The following is a 16982-nucleotide window of genomic DNA, read 5'->3' as shown; positions in this document are numbered from 1 at the left end:
GGACAACTTCAAGCGAACCAACATCAGAATTATGGGGGTTCCAGAAGATGAGAGAGAGCAAGATATCGAAAACATACTGAAAGAAATAGTGACAGAAAACTTCCCCCACCTGGTGAAAGAATTTGACTTACAAGTCCAGGAAGCGCACAGAACTCCAAACAAAAGGAATCCAAAGAGGACCACACCGAGACACATCATTATTAAAATTCCAAGAGCAAAAGATAAAGAGAGAATACTAAAAGAAGCAAGAGCAAAGAAGGTAGTAACTTATAAAGGAGCACCTATACAATTGTCAGCTGATTTCTCAACAGAAACCATGCAGGCCAGAAGGGAATGGCAAGAAATACTCAAGGTGATGAATAGCAAGAACCTACAGCCAAAAATAAGCTACCCAGCAAAGCTATCACTCAGAATCGAAGGCCAGATAAAGAGCTTCACTAATAAAAAAAAGCTAAAAGAGTTCATCACCACCAAACCAGAATTATATGAATTTCTGAAGGGGGTTCTTTCAGAAGAGAAAGTAAACAAAGATAAAAATTATGAACAACAAATACGTAATTATCAACAAGTGAATCTAAAAACCAAGGAAATTAAAAAAATCTGATGAACAATATTAACTGTTGAATATAATAGAATCAGAGGTATGGAAGGGGAGTGAACTGACGATTCTTGGGGAAAAGGGGAGAGGGGGGCGTGGGAAGAGACTGAACATAAACTGTGCACCTATGGATGAGGACAATGGGGAGAGGGGAAAGGGCAGAGGGTGGGGTGGGAACCTGGTGGAGGAGAGCAATGGTGGGGGGGGGAAGGAACATTTGTAATAATATGAAAAATAAAAACTTAAAAAAAAAAATAAAGCAAAAGTATAACAAAAAAAAATAAAAAAAAATAAAAATAAACGATTAATCTTTTATTAATTAGCATCTTATATTTTACAGGGAAGACACAAAAGGCAGACACGATAGCGGGGCCACGAGAGCTCCCTGAACACACACACACACACACACACACACACACGGGAACCCGGGCGGGCAGGGCTCAGGAAGCCGATGGGGCGGGCGGAGGCCCCACCCTCCGAGAATTCGCCTGCACCCACGGGTGCTGCAGGACCTGGGTCAGTGGCAGCCGCTCGGAAGGCTGGTATCGGAGGAGCTTGCTGATCAAGTCCTGGGCCCCCAAAGGTATTGTGGGAGGAAACTTTACATCAACCTGAGGAGGTCGGAGGAGAAACACAAGTATGGTTAAATTTCAAATCTATCTATCTATATCTATCTATCTATCTATCTTCTATCCATCCTGAGTAGCCAGATTATGATGATCTCTGAATGCATAATAATCTGGCCACTCCGTGTGTATCCTATATAATAAAAGGCTAATATGTAAATTTCCCCCTTGACCAGGAGTTCGACCAGCAGGCAGGCCGGCCAACCGCCCATGTCCCCTCCCGATGGCCAGGCTGGCCAGACTTCATCCATGCACGAATTCATGCACCGGGCCTCTAATGTACATATATATATATATATACACACACACACACACACACACACACACACACTCTGAGTGGCCAGATTATTATGTGTTCAGAGATCATAATAATTTGGACACTCCGTGTATATATATTGATTTCAGAGAGGAAGAGAGAGGGAGAGATAGAAACATCAGTGATGAGAGAGAATAATAGGTCGCTGCCTCCTGCATATGCCCCCTACTGGAGATCAAGCCCACAGCCCAGGCATGTGCCCTGGGCTGGAATCGAACCCGGGTCCCTTCAGTCAGCAGGCTGACACCCTATCCACTGAGTCAAACCGGCCAGGGCTAGTACGGTTAACTTTTTTTGGCCCCGGTTCTGTCTGCGGTGAGTCCCTTCCAGGCACGGGATCTAAGGCGGCGAGTTCTGGGCACGCTGAGGGCTGGGCAGGCCTGGCAGCCACAGCGACTGGCTGCCCCGGGAGCGCCAGGCCGGACCTCACCTTGAGGATGCGCTTGTAGGTTTCGTAGTAGGAGGAGCTCTCGAAGGGGGGGTGCCCCGCCAGCAGCTCGTAGCAGAGCACGCCCAGGCACCACAGGTCCACCGTCTCGCTGTACGTCTTCTGCTCGATCATCTCCGGGGGCAGGTAATCCAGGGTCCCGCACATGGTCTTCCTCCTGGAGGGGGGCGGAGGCGTGAGCGCCGCCCGGGGGCCCCAGCGAGATGGGAATCCCCTCCCCAGCACGGGAGCTGGGAAGCACCAAGTTTTTGTTTTGTTTTAAATACATTTTATTGATTTTTTAATTTTATTTTATTGATTTTTTTTTTTCAGAGAGGAAGAGAGAGGAATAATAGAGTTAGAAACATTGATCAGCTGCCTCTTGCACACCCTCACTGGGGGTGTGCCCGCAACCAAGGTACATGCCCTTGACTGGAATCGAACCTGGGGCCCTTGAATCCGCAGGCCAATGCTCTATCCAATGAGCACACTGATTTCGACTAAAAGGGATTTTTTTAAACTCCATTGTAATCCTCGGGGGACCACCAGCATACCTGCGGGCCCCCCCTGACCAAAGGAAGCATGGCTGGGTGGTGCTTGCGGGTACTCGGTCACAAACCCAGGCCTGTGCCCTGGCCTCACACCCGGACTGTGTTACAGTCAGTGCATCGTTTCTAATGGGTGACCCCGGCCCCCGCCCTCGCCCTCCCCCTCGCCCCCGCCCGGCTCACCTCAGCGAGGGCGTGTGCACAGACCAGCCGAAGTCCGCGATCTTCACCTCCCCCAGCAGCCCCAGCAGCAGGTTCTCCGGCTTGATGTCCCTGTGGATCACCTTGTTCGCGTGGCAGTAGGCCAGGGCGTGCGCCAGCTCCTCCATGATCTGTGTGAGCAGAGAGGAGAGCGGCCTCAGGGCCCTGGCCGGTGTGGCTCAGTGGACAGTGCGTCGGCCTGCGGACCGAAGGGTCCCAGGTTCGATTCACAGTCAGAGCACATGCCCAGGTTGTGGGATTAATCCCCAGTGTGGGGCGTGCAGGAGGCAGCCGATCAGTGGTTCTCTCATCATGGATGTTTCTTTCTCTCTCTCTCTCTCTCTCTCTCTCTCTCTCTCCCTCTCTCTGAAATCAATTAAAAAAAAACAACACATATTTTTAAAAAGCAAAAAGCGCCCTAACCGGTTTGGCTCAGTAGATAGAGCATCGGCCTGCAGACTGAAAGGTCCCAGGTTCAATTCCGGCCAAGGGCATGTACCTTGGTTGCGGGCACATCCCCCGTGGGGGGTGTGCAGGAGGCAGCTGATCAATGTTTCTCTCTCATCGATGTTTCTAACTCTCTATCCCTCTCCCTTCCTCTCTGTAAAAAAATCAATAAAATATATATATATATATATAAAAAAAAGCAAAAAGCACACTGGACAGTCATGACAGCCACAAGCAGTGATCTCCCTCACCAGCCCACAGTAAACTCATGGACCGCAAAGCCCCAGCCGCCCTCCTCGCTCCTCCCCACCTCACCGTGGCCGTCCGCTGCCCGTCGATCGTGCGGCTCTTCTGCAGCTCCTTGTAGAGCTCCCCGCGAGGCGCGTACTCCAGGATCAGGTACACCCGACGCTCATCGTGGAAGTAGTTGTACAGGCGCAGGATATTGGGGTGTCTGGAGGGCAGACGGGGAGAAGGGTCAGGCTCCTCCCCGAGGCCCGACTCGTGATGGTATCACAAGGGATTGGTCACGCCAGACACAGGAAGCAGGTTGTGACCCCGCAGGCGTGGTGGCTCAGTGGTTGAGCGTCGACCTGTGAACCGGGTTGCAGACTGGATCCCTCAGTGTGGGAGGCATGCAGGAGGCAGCCAAGCAATGATTCTCTTGTTACAATGTGATGTTTCTCTCTCTCTCTCTTCCTCTCTGAAATCGATGGAAAGGAAATATTGAAAGAAAAAAAAATATATGGTTCCTTACATGTTAAAATTAAGTAAGAAGCAGAGTGTGCTGGCACTGGAATCACAGCCTGATCAGGGAGTGGAAGAGGGGAGAACAGAGAGGGGGCATTGGGTGTGTGTGATCCTGGGGGCTTCACACAGTGTAATTGTGATAAATTGAAAAAAAAACAAAAACCTTCAGGTGAAAGCAAGGGCCTCATTGAGGGTCATTTGGAAGGAGATGCTGGGTTGTGTGTCAAAGATAAAAGAGGGCCCTGACCGGATTGGCTCAGTGGATAGAGCATCAGTCTGTGGGCTGAAGGGTCCCGGGTTCGATTCCGGTCAAGGGCATGGACCTTGGTTGTGGGCACATCCCCAGTAGGGGGTGTGCAGGAGGTGGCTGGTCGATGTTTTTCTCTCTCATCGAAGTTTCTTTATTTTTAAAAAAATACATATTTTATTGATTTTTTTTTACAGAGAAGGGAGAGGGATAGAGAGCTAGAAACATCGATGAGAGAGAAACATTGACCAGCTGCCTCTTGCACACCCCCTACTGGGGATGTGCCTGCAACTAAGGTTCATGCCCTTGACCGGAATCGAACCTGGGACCTTTCAGTCCGCAGGCTGACACTCTATCCACTGAGCCAAACCGGTTTCGGCTCTCACTGATGTTTCTCTCTCTCCCTCTTCCTTCTTCTCTGTAAAAAAAAATCAATAAAACATATTTTTTAAAAAAGTGGAACAACAAAATGATGTTTCTTTTTCTCTCAAGTGAAAATAAAACAAAACAAGACACCCACACAGACAAAGGGCCCATGGGGAGCGCCCCCCGGTGGCCGGCCTTACTGCAGGTGCGACTGGATCTCGATCTCCCTGCGCAGCTGATGCTCCATCCCCTCCTTCTCCAGCTGCGACTTGAAGAGGACCTTCAGGGCCACGATGAAGTGGCTCTCCTTGAGCCGTGCCAGGTACACGTTCCCAAACTTCCCCTTGCCCAGGGGACGTCCGATGTCAAAGTCCTCGATGGTGAGGCTCCGGCTGACGGGGGAGGGAGAGAAAGAGAGCCGGGGCTGGGGAGCTGGGTGGAGGGAGAGTCCTGGCCACCAGTACAAAGATGAGAAGGAAGCCCTACAGGTTTGGCTCCGTGGATAGAGCGTGGGCCTGCAGATCCAAGGGTACTGGGTTCGATTCCAGTCAAGGGCCCGTGCCTGGGTTGCACGCTTGATCGCCAGTAGGAGGTGTGCAGGAGGCAGCCAATCAGTGTTTCTCTCTCATCATTGATGCTTCTCTCTCTCTCTGAAATCAATAAAAAATATTTTATTTTTATTATTTTAAAATATATACTTTATTGATTTTTTTCTTTTTTTACAGAGAGGAAGGGAGAGGGATAGAGAGTTAGAAACATGGATGAGAGAAACATGAATCAGCTGCCTCTTGCACCCGCCCTCCCCCCCACTGGGGATGTGCCCACAACCAAGGTACATGCCCTTGACCGGAATCAAACCCGAGGCTCTATCCACTGAGCCACACCAGTTTCGGCTTATATATTTTTTAAAACAGCAAAAAGCAATCTGGACATTCATGACAGCCACAAGCAGTGATCCCCCCCACCAGCCCACAGTAAACTCATGGACCCCAAAGCCCCAGGACTCCCCTTCCTCTTCTGTGCACAGTCCCTCTGCCGCTGCCCATGCTCTGGGGCCTGGCCAGGGCTGTCTGTGGGCAGCAGCCCTCCGTCCCCGAGCCCACATGCTCCTCCCTCAGCCCGGCCTCCCTTCCTCTTGCAGACACAGACCTGGAGGCACTCACCTGGTGGGCTCCCTGGGCAGCGGCGGGCCTTCTGCAGCTGCTGGAAAAAGAAGATAAAAAGAAAAAATAGCTGTCAATGCTTTCTTCTGGGCGCCCACCCCAAATCCCCACCACTGACACCAGGTTGTTGTTTTTAAAAATATATATATTTTATTAATTCAAAAAAATATATTTTATTGTTTTTTTACAGAGAGGAAGGGAGAGGGATAGAGAGCTAGAAAAATCGATGAGAGAGAAACATCAATCAGTTGCCTCTCGAACGCCCCCCACAGGGGATGTGCCTACAACCGAGGCACATGCCCTTGACCGGAATCGAACCCGGGATCCTTGAGTCCTCAGGCTCTTCCATTGAGCCACACCCGCCAGGGCTGACACCAGGATTTGTTAGTTCTCACCCGAGGAAAAATTTTCCTTTGATTTTTTTTTTTTTTTAGGGAGAGAGGGAGAGAAACATGGATGTGAGAGACACGTGGACGGGTTGCCTCCCGCAGGCGCCCCCATCCGGCGGGGGAGGGGCCTGCAGCTGAGGGACGTGCCAGGGGCGGGAGTCGAACCTGGGGAGCTCCGGTCCGCAGGCCACCGCTCCATGCAGAGCCACCCGGGCCAGCGCTGGTCCCGGGTCTCCTCCCTCTCCGCTGCGGGCCGCGCATCGCTGGAGGCCGAAGACTGAGGGGCGCTCATGGGGAGCGGAGAGGAGAGGGTGGCGGCGCAAAGTCCTCCCGAGCCCCGGGCAGCTGGGGTGCGGGTCCGGCTGAGCCCCAACAGGAACCTCAGGGGGTTACCCTCGGGCTGACCCTCTCTCAGGCGCACAACCAGCTGCGCCCCTTGGAGGCTCCTCAACAACACACCCTGAGGAGCTGACCAGGCCTTTTATAGTTCGCGCCCTCGCCCCATTGGCTGAGCGGGGACTTCCTGGTCTATTTCCATTGGTTGACATTTCTGAGGCGCAGGCAGCGTGCCCAATAGAAGGGACAGAGGTGGGAGCATCTGCCCGGTACCGAGGACGCCGGGCCAATGAGATGGCAGGGCGCCAACCGGAATAGGCGGGGCCTTGGGTGGGCGCGGGAAGTGCTGGAAGCTGAAGACAAGGGGGCTGAGGAAGCACGAGGAACTGTCAGGGAGCAGCCAATGGGTGAGCAGCGCGGACGTAAGTGCGTGCAGGCGAGAAGGCTTCGGTAGCTAGGCAACCGGACGCGCCCCTGAGGGAATGTTAAGCGACCCCCGACCCCCGGGAAGCTGCTGGGGCACCTGGTCTGGTTGGGAAACTCCGAAACCGGAACCACGTGTGCGCCCAAATGGCCTGTTTGAAGGTCGTGTCCGGTTCGGGCCACTCCCAGGACCCTCATCGGTCACGCACGTACATGGGGGCCCCCCCACCACCACATCGTGTGCTCCCCCAGGCCACCCAGACACCCATTTATTTTGGGGGACGTGTACAGAAGTGTCAACATTTGATGAAGTTGAAATCCTTTGGAGAGGCAACAGGATAAACTGTTGGGTAAATATAATTTAAAAAAATCTCCCAACCTAGAACCTCTTCGCAAAAATAGCAGGGAAATAGAATTTTAAAAAATTTATTGATTTAAGCGAGAAAGGGAGACATCGATGAGTGCGTAAATGGAACAAATGGATGCTTCTCTTTTCCTCTCTCTAAAAACGTCATAAAGCCGAAACCGGTGTGGCTCAGTGGATAGAGCGTCGGCCTGCGGACTGAAGGGTCCCAGGTTCAATTCCGGTCAAGGGCATGTATCTTGGTTTTGGGTGCATCCCCAGTAGGGGGCTTGCAAGAGGCAGCTGATCCATGTTTCTCTCTATCCCTCTCCCTTATTCCCTTCCCCAGTGTATTTAGAGGAGATACTTAGAACAAAAAATAAAATATATTTTTAAAAAATCGTTAAAGCTCAAATTTGTGCAAGTTCTGAGGGAACAACCAGTATTTTCTAAAAAAAATAAAAATGTCTTAAAAAAAGAAATCAAATCCTGACTAGTTTGGAAGAGTTCTGAGACTAGGTGATCTTTTTGGTTATAATGTTTATGCATATATGTAAACCTTCACCCTAAAATATATATATATATTTTAATAGATTTTTACAGAGAGGAAGGGAAAGGGATAGTTAGAAACATCGATGAGAAATATCGATCAGCTGCCTCCTGCACACCCCCACTGGGGACGTGCCCGAAACCAAGGTACATGCCCTTGACCAGAATCAAACCCGGGACCCTTCAGTCCGCAGGCTGACACCCTATACACTGAGCCAAACAGGTTTTGGCTGATGTTTCTTTTTCAATAACTTTTTTCTTTTTTTTTAAAACATATTTTATGGATTTTACACAGAGAGGAATTGAGAGGGATAGTTAGAAAGGTCGATGAGAGAGAAACACCGACCAGCTGCCTCTTGCACACCCCCCACTGGGGATGTGCCCGCAACCAAGGTACATGCCCTTGACCGGAATCAAACCTGGGACCTTTCAGTCCGCAGGTCAACGCTCTATCCACTGACCCAAACAGGTCCCGGCTCAATAACTTTTTTCATTATTGTCTAAAGTTTAAATGTCTTTTCCCCCAATTGACCACTTAAGGGCCAACTGTATTTTCGATCTGCCTAAATATGACTAGTTATACCCCATTTTTCAACTGTACTTAATGTTTACATTAAGAAAGAAAAGTTTAAAACAACAATTTCAACACCCACATAAAAAAATACAAATAGCAAAATTTAACCAAAGCAAATGGAATAGAGGATATAATAAAGACCAGAAATTAGAACAGAATAATAATATGGGGAAATTAATGGTGTAAAGTACAGATCCTTCAAAATGGTCAATGAAATTGATAAATGTCTAAGAAGATGGATACATTTCCAAAATCAGGAATAAAATGGGATATAAATACAGATCCTGCTGCCATTAAAAAAAATAAGAGATTACTTCAATTAGGACTACAAACAAAATAGAAAATTTAGATGAAATGCAACAATTTCTTGCGAGGACAAACTATCCGATATGAAATATATATTCTCAATTGTTCCATACTTACCAAAACCATATAATGAGTTTTAAAAAAAACAAAGAGAACTACACATTATTATCACTCAAGAAATTAGAAGAAAACTTCCTCAACAAGATATATTCAAATGGAATGCTTTAATATGGTATATAAAAAGAATTATACTCAATAACCAAGTAGGTTTATTGCAAGAATGAAAGGCTGGTTCAATATTCAATACTCAGTGCAATACTGTAGTACCAACAGACTATCGAGGGGAAAAATCAGATGAACATATCAATCGATGCAGACAAAGCACTTGACAAAATCCAATACCTATTCGTAACAACAATAAATCTCAGCAAATTAAGGATAGAGGGAAATGTTACAAATTTGATGAAAAACTATGAAAACAACTTAGTTAATATGGTACCTAATGGCAAAAAACTGAATGTTCCCTCCAGTAAATATCAGGAACCAGTCAAAGATGTCCTTCCTTATTATACTCCTCCTATTCAACATCATACTGAAGTCCTAACCAGTGCAATAAGAAAAGGAAATAACAGAATAACAGGTATACAAATGGGGAAGGAAGAAATAAAACTAGTTGCAGTTGACATTTCTAAGGAAGAGAACCCCAAGGATTCTATCCAAAGAAATCACTAATAGGTGAGTTTAGCAAGGTTGCAGGCTACTAAAACAACCCCTCAAAAAAATTTACATTATTGCGTACTACCTACAATCGTGTGGGAAATTTAAATTTAAAAATCAATGCCACTATTACTGTAAAACCTAGATAAAATGCTAATGAATACCAGTAAATCCAAAGTTATTAATTAAATGTAGTCATATCATATACTTGTTCATAATGCTGATTCTCAAACCAACCTACGTTATAAATAAACTTCTATCAAAATGAGGGTAAGATTTTTTTTTTTGGTACGAATAGACAAACATACCTTAAGATTTATATGAAAAGTTAAAGAAACTAGGAAAGCTAAGTCAATTTCAAATAATATATAGAAAGGGATCACTTTACTGAATTTTAAGATTTATAGTCTAAATACAGAAGTAAAATAAATAGGAATTTAAAAAAATGTTTTATATTTTAAAACCACATAAAGAATGGTGGCTTTTTATTTTTAAAATTTAAGCCTTAACAGTCTTAAGTGGTATGCCCATTCATATGTGTACCCTTTTCTTAAATATTTGCCCTCAACTGTCTAACTCTCCCGACACTCGACAACAATGAATGTACACAAAACACATCAAGGATCAAGGCCTTTCCCCTGAAACAACATTCCCCTTACCCCAAGTAAACTAGGTAATCCACGACAAAGTGCTGTAGGCTTAACAGAGAAGTCTCATTGCATTTTCTCTTCTAAAAAAGAAATTCCTGAGATACACTGCAATGTAAATGAAGTCAAAGACATAGGTGAAGGTCTCCTTGGTGCATGCCCTGGTAGAGAAGTCCTCAGGTGAGAATAAGGCTCTAGGCTGCGTCAGTATCTAAAACGTGTCTGCATGTGACAAGTGACGATCTGCAACCATTATCTTCCCTCACAGCGAAGATTCCTGTGGGGTGTCTCTTTGGTAGGTGCAATCTGATGCTGTGGTGGATGTTTTCTCTGGCACCAGATTTCCCTCGGTGTTTACACTCAGAAAGTCTTTCCCCAACAGAAGTTCTCGGAGAGTGAGCGCAGTCTGACCACTTGGGAAGGGCCTTTCCACTTGGGTCACACTGACAGGGTTTCTCCCAGAATGCATCCTTTGATGCTGAGTGAGGGATGAGCTACGACTGAAGGCCTTCCCACACTCACTGCACTTATAGGGCTTCTCCCCGGTGTGGATGATGGCGTGTCGGATGAGGTTGGTGCTCCAGCAGAAGGATTTACCGCACTCACTGCACTCGTAGGGCTTCTCTCCGCTGTGAATCCGCAGGTGCCTCGTGAGGCCTGACCTGCGGTTGAAGGCCTTCCCGCACTCCCCGCACTCGTAGGGCTTCTCCCCGGTGTGGATGCTGAAGTGCCGAATGAGGTCTTTCCTAGTGCTGAAGGCTTTGCTGCATTCCTTACATTCAAACGGTTTTTCCCCGGTGTGGGCCCTCTTATGCAAGATGAACGTGGAGCAGTGGGTAAAGGCCCTATCACATTCCGTACACACAAACGGCTTCTCCCCGGTGTGGATGCGCTGGTGCCTCTTGAGGTACGACCGGTGGTTGAAGGCCTTCCCGCACTCTGTGCACTCGAAGGGCTTCTCCCCCGTGTGGATGACGTAGTGGTGGATGAGGGCCGCGCTCTCACAGAAGGTTTTCCCACACTCGCTGCACTCGTAGGGCTTCTCCCCCGTGTGGGTCTGCTGGTGCCACATGAGGTAGGACCTGTGTTTGAAGACCTTCCCGCACTCGAAGCACTCGTAGGGGTTCTCGCTGCTGTGGACGATGTGATGTCGAAGAAATCCTGGCCTGTGTCGAAAAACTTGCCCACATTCTTTGCAGACAAAGGATTTCTCCCCAGTGTGCCTCCTCTTATGCAGGACAAAATTGGAGCGGTGGGTGAAGGCCTTCCCACATTCGTTGCACTTGTAGGGCTTCTCTCCGCTGTGGATCCGCTGGTGCTGCGTCAGGTATGACTTGCGGTTGAAGGCCTTCCCACACTCCATGCACTCATAGGGCCTCTCCCCGGTGTGGATCATGTGGTGCTGAAGGAGGTGCGTGCTCTTAATAAAGGTTTTCCCACACTCTGTGCACTCGTAGGGCTTCACTCCAGAGTGAATCTTTTCATGTCCCGCAAGAAGGTGTTTCTTGTTAAACGCTTTCCCACACTCATTGCATTTAAAGGTATTTTCCTCTTCTTGAATGGTGGGATCTTTACGTAATTCACGTGAGCCATGGTCCAGGACAGCACCTCCGGGAGGGACTGGCTCCTGCACAGTCCTCACACCCGCACCCTCAGGGGTCCCTGAGTCGCCATGGTCAGGGCTCCCAGGGAGCTTCTTCCTTGGTGGATCTACCCCCGGCCTCAAGTGTCCTTCCTGCAGGGACACTTCTGATGGGCCACGCTGGTCCCTGGTTTGGTCTCCTCGGGAGTCCCCTGGAACTTTCTGCGTCAGCTGGTCCCGGGCCGAGAATCTCTCACACAGGGTTGGCTCACAAGTGGTCGTTTCTGTGGTCTTGAATTTTTCTTTGTCACCTGAAGAAATCCAATACACAAAAAGGCCAGTTAGTAATGTCAACCCAGAAAAAACAAAAGTCAGCAGTTCAGTGAAAAACATGAAAATGAAAATAGTGCCTCTGTGTCTGCTGTGCTTTGCTACCTCCGACTCCCAGGCCTGTAATCTCTCTCTCCTGGTCCCTGCACTGTTGGCACCACGAGCCTGCCTGGATATGGAGTGGAGACACAGCCACAATTACAGACGGGATGTGACGCCCCAGTGCCCTCCTCAGCGCACATGTGGGGCAGAGAAGGTCAATGTCATCGTGAGGTTTTACCAAACAGGAGGGGCAGGAACAGGAAGTGCCTGTGTCTCTGACTAACACTCAGGGGGTGGGGGATGAACAAGGTGGGACGGGGCAGGCAGGGTACAGCTGGAGAGTGACTGGAGAGAGAGGGAGAGAGAGAGAGAGAGAGAGAGAGAGAGAGAGAGAGAGAGAGAGAGAGAGAGAGAGGCCCTTCCTCGGAGTCAGCGGGAAATGAGAGACCCATCACTCATGATACCAGGACACGGCCCACAGCTTGCTTCTCAGGAGCCACTTGCTGTGGCTCAGACGCGGTGCTCTGCAGTTTCATGCATTACTACATCTGTCATCACACCCCAAACCACCCGACAACAAAAGCACACACAAACAAACAACCTGACAACAGAGACACCACTACCAGCATCTTCCAGGGGCAGACTGACTGTCGCAGACTATCCTCACCACGCTTCCCAGCCCTACCCCAGGTGCCCAGACGCCCAGTTCTCCTCAGGGGTGTGTAAGCGGAACTGGTGTTTGCGGGAGGGGTGACACCCTCCCTCCTCTCTCGTCTCCTCTGCCAGCTGGAGGACGTCAGCACAACATGACGGCCGCACCCTGACGACAGGACCGACATGGGTCCTTCAGTAACGGTGCGGTCAGCTCCCTGCCGCCCCCGTGGGCCTGGCCGAGTGAGAAGAGCTGGAGTCTGTCCGATCCGGAAGCTGGGCTTCACTTACACAAAGACAGGAGATCATGCAACTTCGCTACAGCGCAGAGATGGTGACTGGCAAGCCAGGCTGAGCCCCAGACAGCTTAGCCAGTATACCTCTGTCCTCCATGAGGTCAGAGGGCCCACAGGTCAAAGGGCTCCCAGGCTTCCAAACCACCAGACAGGCCACCACAAGAAGCTCCCCAGGGACCACGGCCATGGTCTCCTAGAGGCCTTCCAGCACAGGGTCTGCCATTGCCACGCCGGCTCCTACCTGGACAGGCGCCTCGGGAGAGATCTGTCCTCACTGTCCACAGCTCCTGCTCCTGCTCCTGCGGGCAGGTCAGCGCGGGTCTGGGCACGGGGCACCCTGTCACGGAGGAGAAAGAGGACGTGAGGATCTGTGAGAGGAAATAGGCCTCTCCATTGGGTCCAGGACTGCAGGACGCGGACACCTCGGCAGGAAGCTGCCTCCATCCACACAAAAATGCCACGAGACCTGGAAACCCAGGACACAATGCCATCACTGAGACCCAAGACGAGGCAGCAGAGGGCTGTGTAGACAGCTCCGTTCCCCTTGACCCCGTCACATGGATCCCGTCAGTCGGGTTGCTGCCCAGACCCGAGGAAGCCACCCTCCCTCCAGTTGTTTCCTCGTTAGTCACCGCGAGTGGGTCTGAGCCACCCATGCTCCCAGCCCTAGGATGTCAGTTCTCAGGCAACCGAGACCAAGGCCCTGCAGGTGAGGCCTGCATCTCATGAGATTAACACCCCATTCTGGTGTTGACAGAAGGTTGAGAAGTCCTGGTCTCCACCAACCTGCAAGTGGCTAATAGTCTGAGGTAGCAGGTGACCCACACTGGTCACTCCGGGGGTTTTTATTGCCGAATGCCTGAACGAGGGGCTCTGCCGCTCTGCTGTCCGGCAGCATTCTGGACTGTGCGAGGTGAGCGGGGGCCGTGGGAGGTGAGTGGGGGCTGTAAGAAGTGAGCGGGTGCTGTGGGAAGTGACTGGGGGCCGTGGGAGGTGAGTAGGTGCTGTGGGAGGTGACTCAGGAGGAAGCAAAGGCACTGACAGGGGTTGGCACCCACCAAGACAGAAGCCAGCCCACCGCTGAGCTTCGTTAGCGTGGCAGTGACTTCCTGGAGGGTAAAGATGAGTGAACCTGTCACTGGAGCCAAGCTCAGGTGCAGGGACAGGACAGGATGTCTACAGAGAGGCCGGAGAGAGGCTCCCTGGCAGGTCCTGACCACAGTCCGGGACCCAGCTGCTGTCACAAAGCACAGGTTCACCGGAGTCTACTGTCAGTGCAGAGCAGCGCTCCGGGGAGGGGCAGAGGAGAGATGAAGGGGAGGAGGCCTTCCTTCGGCTCTGGCAGGAGCTTTTCTCCGTGACCTCAGGGCCCCTGCATGTGTCAGCTCTTCCACAGGAAAGCTGTTCTCGCCACACCTTGCTCCTCCTCCTGTAACTCTGGAGCTGAGACCTCAAGTGTCACTTCCTCCTGATACCACACGTGCACGCACACACACACAGACACACAGACGCACACGTTCTGCTTTAACACGCGGCACATCTTCCTGAGGACGTCAGGCACCCCCCAGTTTCAGATGGATTTTCTCGGCTGGAGTTATACAAATGGGCCACGGGCCTCCTGCAGCTACTTCCTGTGTCCCCTGTGTTCCTCCTCTCTGAATGCTTTTCCCTGCTCTTCCTGGCAACAGACACCACCATCCTCACCCCAAAGCTTCCTTAACGTGAGGACCAACGAATCAATCGTTCTTTTAAAAGACGTTCCCACCTCACAGGGTTCTGACGCTGCGAGCCTGCCCCTCCCGGGCCGGCTAACTCCTGGCTCGGCTCACCTCTCACGGGACACCCAAAGCCACAGCCTCCCACCCCTGTAACTCCCAACCCCAGCCTTCCCGCCTTCGCCAGCCAAGCCCCAGCTTCCACACACCCAGGGCCGCTGGAAGCGCTCCCGCTGGCCACCCCTCGGTCACCTGCCCTGGCTTCCGGTGCTCAGAGACGCCCCGGTCAGGGCTCTGGGCCATTATGGTCTTCCTACCGATTCCTCACGCAGCTCTGCAGACGGGCAGGGTCCCCTTCCCTTGAGAGCGTAACAAATCCCTCCATCACCGGCACTCACTTCCGACGCCCCGTCACCGAGTCACCCGTACACGGAAGCCCGGCAGGGACCGGTGGACACAGTGGAGCATGAACGGCGCTCAGGGGGCCTGCGCTGGGACCGTCACTGCTTTTCCTAAAGGTTATCCACTTTTTAATCTCCTCCGATTTCTGCGGAAAAGGAACCGGGGCCCTGGCCGACGCAGCTCAGCTGGCTGAGCACCGCCCCGTACACGGAAAGGTCACTGACTGCATTCCTGGTCAGGGCCCCTGCCCGGCTGTGGGTTTGATCCCTAGTCGCACACATATGTAAGGCAACTGAGCGATGTTTTACTTGGCGTATTGGGATGACGTTCCAACCAACCAAGGACTCAGCCAGGGCTCCTGGCACTCCGGACATGTGGGCGGCATCATCCTTTGCTGAGGGCGAGGTCTCGCCCACGCAGGTGTAACAGGACTCGGCCCACTCGACGCCAGCACCACCCCCACCCCAGCTGCGACCCTCCCAGTGGCCACAGGCACTGCCCCGTGACTCCCGGGGGAGGAACTGCCATGGCGGGAAGCACTGGACTCAGGAAAGGCCTTCCTGACACTACAGGAGGGTAACGAGGCGTAGAGAGAGACCTGGGCTTAGAACCACACCTGGTGGCAACGAGGGCCGAGGCCTCCCTCCTGGGACCGGCCTGCTCCCCCTCTATGGCGAGCGGCCCGCACTCCCGGCCCTGACCACTGGCCTGGGGGGCGCGTGGGTCCACCAGGCTCCCTCAGTCGGGCTGTGAGTGAGAACCTTAGACAGGGGCCCCTCTGTGCCGGGCAGAGGGGAGAGGGCAGGAGGGATGGGCTCAGGTGGCCACTGCTGCCTCCTGGACGCCCCAGAAAGAAGCAGAAACAACAGAAACATGCAGAAAAGCACAGACGAGGACTCTGGGGGCCACAGAGCAGGGACTGAGGGGCCAGTCCTGCTGCAAACTCGCCGAGGACAGAAGCCGCTCTGAACGGCATGACAGGAGCAGACCCAGGAGGCAGGGCACAATCCCGGGGTCCCCAGCTCCCGTATCAGTCCCTCAGGGCCCCTCTGGTTCGGCACAACGCCCCCATTTCCTCCCACCACGTTCTGGGAGCCGGAGGAGACCCGGAGCCCAGCGGAGGGGAGCCCAGCACGTGACTGCGGCCGGGGAGGAGGAACGAGGGCTCCCGGGGCTTCGTGACCAGCAGCCCGGAGGCAGGCGTGGGATACAGAAGTGGCAGGTCCCCCTCTGGGGGGGGGGGGGGGGCACTCACCCAGAGACGCCAGGAGCCTGCAGGTCTCCAGCATCACCTCCTGGTACAGGGTCCTCTGGGCCACGTCCAGCTGCCCCCACTCCTCCTGGGAGAAGGTCACGGCCACGTCCTGGAAGGTCACAGACGCCTGGAAAGGAAGACAGGTCACAGCGACGGCCTTGGGGCTGCTGATGGGATCAGCGGCCGTCTCTGCGTCGTGGTCGAGGACAGACGTCGAGGCCCAGAGAGCACCACGGGCCTGCTGGGCCGAGCTCTGTGCTCGCTCACGGGGGACCGGGGACGGCAATGCTGTGGGTGCAACACGGTCACAGACGAGAACCCGCCTCTGGGAGGACTGATGTATTGTAAATGGACACAGACAATGGAGTGTTACTAGGTGGTGAGGGCTCCAGGAGAGGGATGAGGAAGTCAGAACATCTGTGATGGTAACCACAGGTGTCCCCGAGCCTCCCCGATCCTGCAACTGCCTCCCTGAGCTGAGGGCTCCACTTCCTGGTCAAATTGACTCAAAGTTCCATCTCCTGTGGTTTGCTTCCAAACTCATTTTGTAAAAAATTGTCAATATTTTTATTGACTTTTTTTTTTTTTAAGAGAAAGAAAGAGAGAGGGAGAGAAAAACATCAAGGTGAGAGTGGACCTTTGCTGCCTCCTGCACACCCCCGACAGCGATGGAGCCCACAACCCAGAAAGCGCTCTCTCCCTCTCCCTCTCCCTCCCTCTATGTCATAGAGTCTAT

At 51.9% G+C, this 16982-nt stretch overlaps 2 protein-coding genes across 4 annotated transcripts in view; both read right to left on the bottom strand.

Annotated features, from left to right (window-relative positions):
- LOC311633568 (uncharacterized protein) overlaps positions 1–16982 on the bottom strand; it is a 36766-nt gene that overhangs the window by 18066 nt on the left and 1718 nt on the right. The window contains exons 2-4 of one of the 3 annotated variants that reach the window (XM_084906377.1): positions 16247–16373; positions 13116–13211; positions 8815–11866 (exon numbers count right to left, since the gene is read on the bottom strand). The exons of 1 other annotated variant lie outside the window; for it this stretch is intronic. In XM_084906377.1, the coding sequence (XP_084762503.1) occupies positions 10236–11866; positions 13116–13211; positions 16247–16373 (1854 nt within the window). In that variant the 3' untranslated portion in view covers positions 8815–10235. Of the gene's footprint in view, positions 1–8814; positions 11867–13115; positions 13212–16246; positions 16374–16982 lie in introns of those variants that run through there. One more of the 3 variants, XM_084906376.1, reaches the window with a different exon arrangement.
- On the bottom strand, positions 925–4892 carry LOC311633642 (aurora kinase C-like). The gene is made up of 5 exons (XM_084906609.1): positions 4727–4892; positions 3479–3617; positions 2699–2847; positions 1971–2145; positions 925–1209 (listed from the first exon to the last, which is right to left on the bottom strand). The coding sequence occupies exons 1-5, from the start codon at positions 4771–4773 to the stop codon at positions 1039–1041; spliced, it is 681 nt and encodes a 226-aa protein (XP_084762735.1). The 5' UTR covers positions 4774–4892; the 3' UTR covers positions 925–1038.

The sequence above is a fragment of the Pipistrellus hanaki genome, assembly GCF_964339955.1.
Source record: "Pipistrellus hanaki genome assembly, chromosome: 15".
Lineage (NCBI taxonomy): Eukaryota > Metazoa > Chordata > Mammalia > Chiroptera > Vespertilionidae > Pipistrellus > Pipistrellus hanaki.
Note: the sequence above shows the minus strand (reverse complement) of the source record. Positions and strands in the feature narration are given on the sequence as shown.

What these genes read in the sequence shown, in the direction of transcription:
- LOC311633642 (XM_084906609.1), bottom strand. Translation starts at nt 4,773, where the DNA reads ATGGAGCATCAGCTGCGCAGGGAGATCGAGATCCAGTCGCACCTGCA. An exon ending in GAGATCCAGTCGCACCTGCA is followed by an intron (nt 3,618 to 4,726) that starts GTAAGGCCGGCC and finishes TCTGCCCTCCAG; the next exon opens with ACACCCCAATATCCTGCGCC. An exon ending in GTGCACACGCCCTCGCTGAG is followed by an intron (nt 2,146 to 2,698) that starts GTGAGCCGGGCG and finishes GCCCCCCTCCAG; the next exon opens with GAGGAAGACCATGTGCGGGA.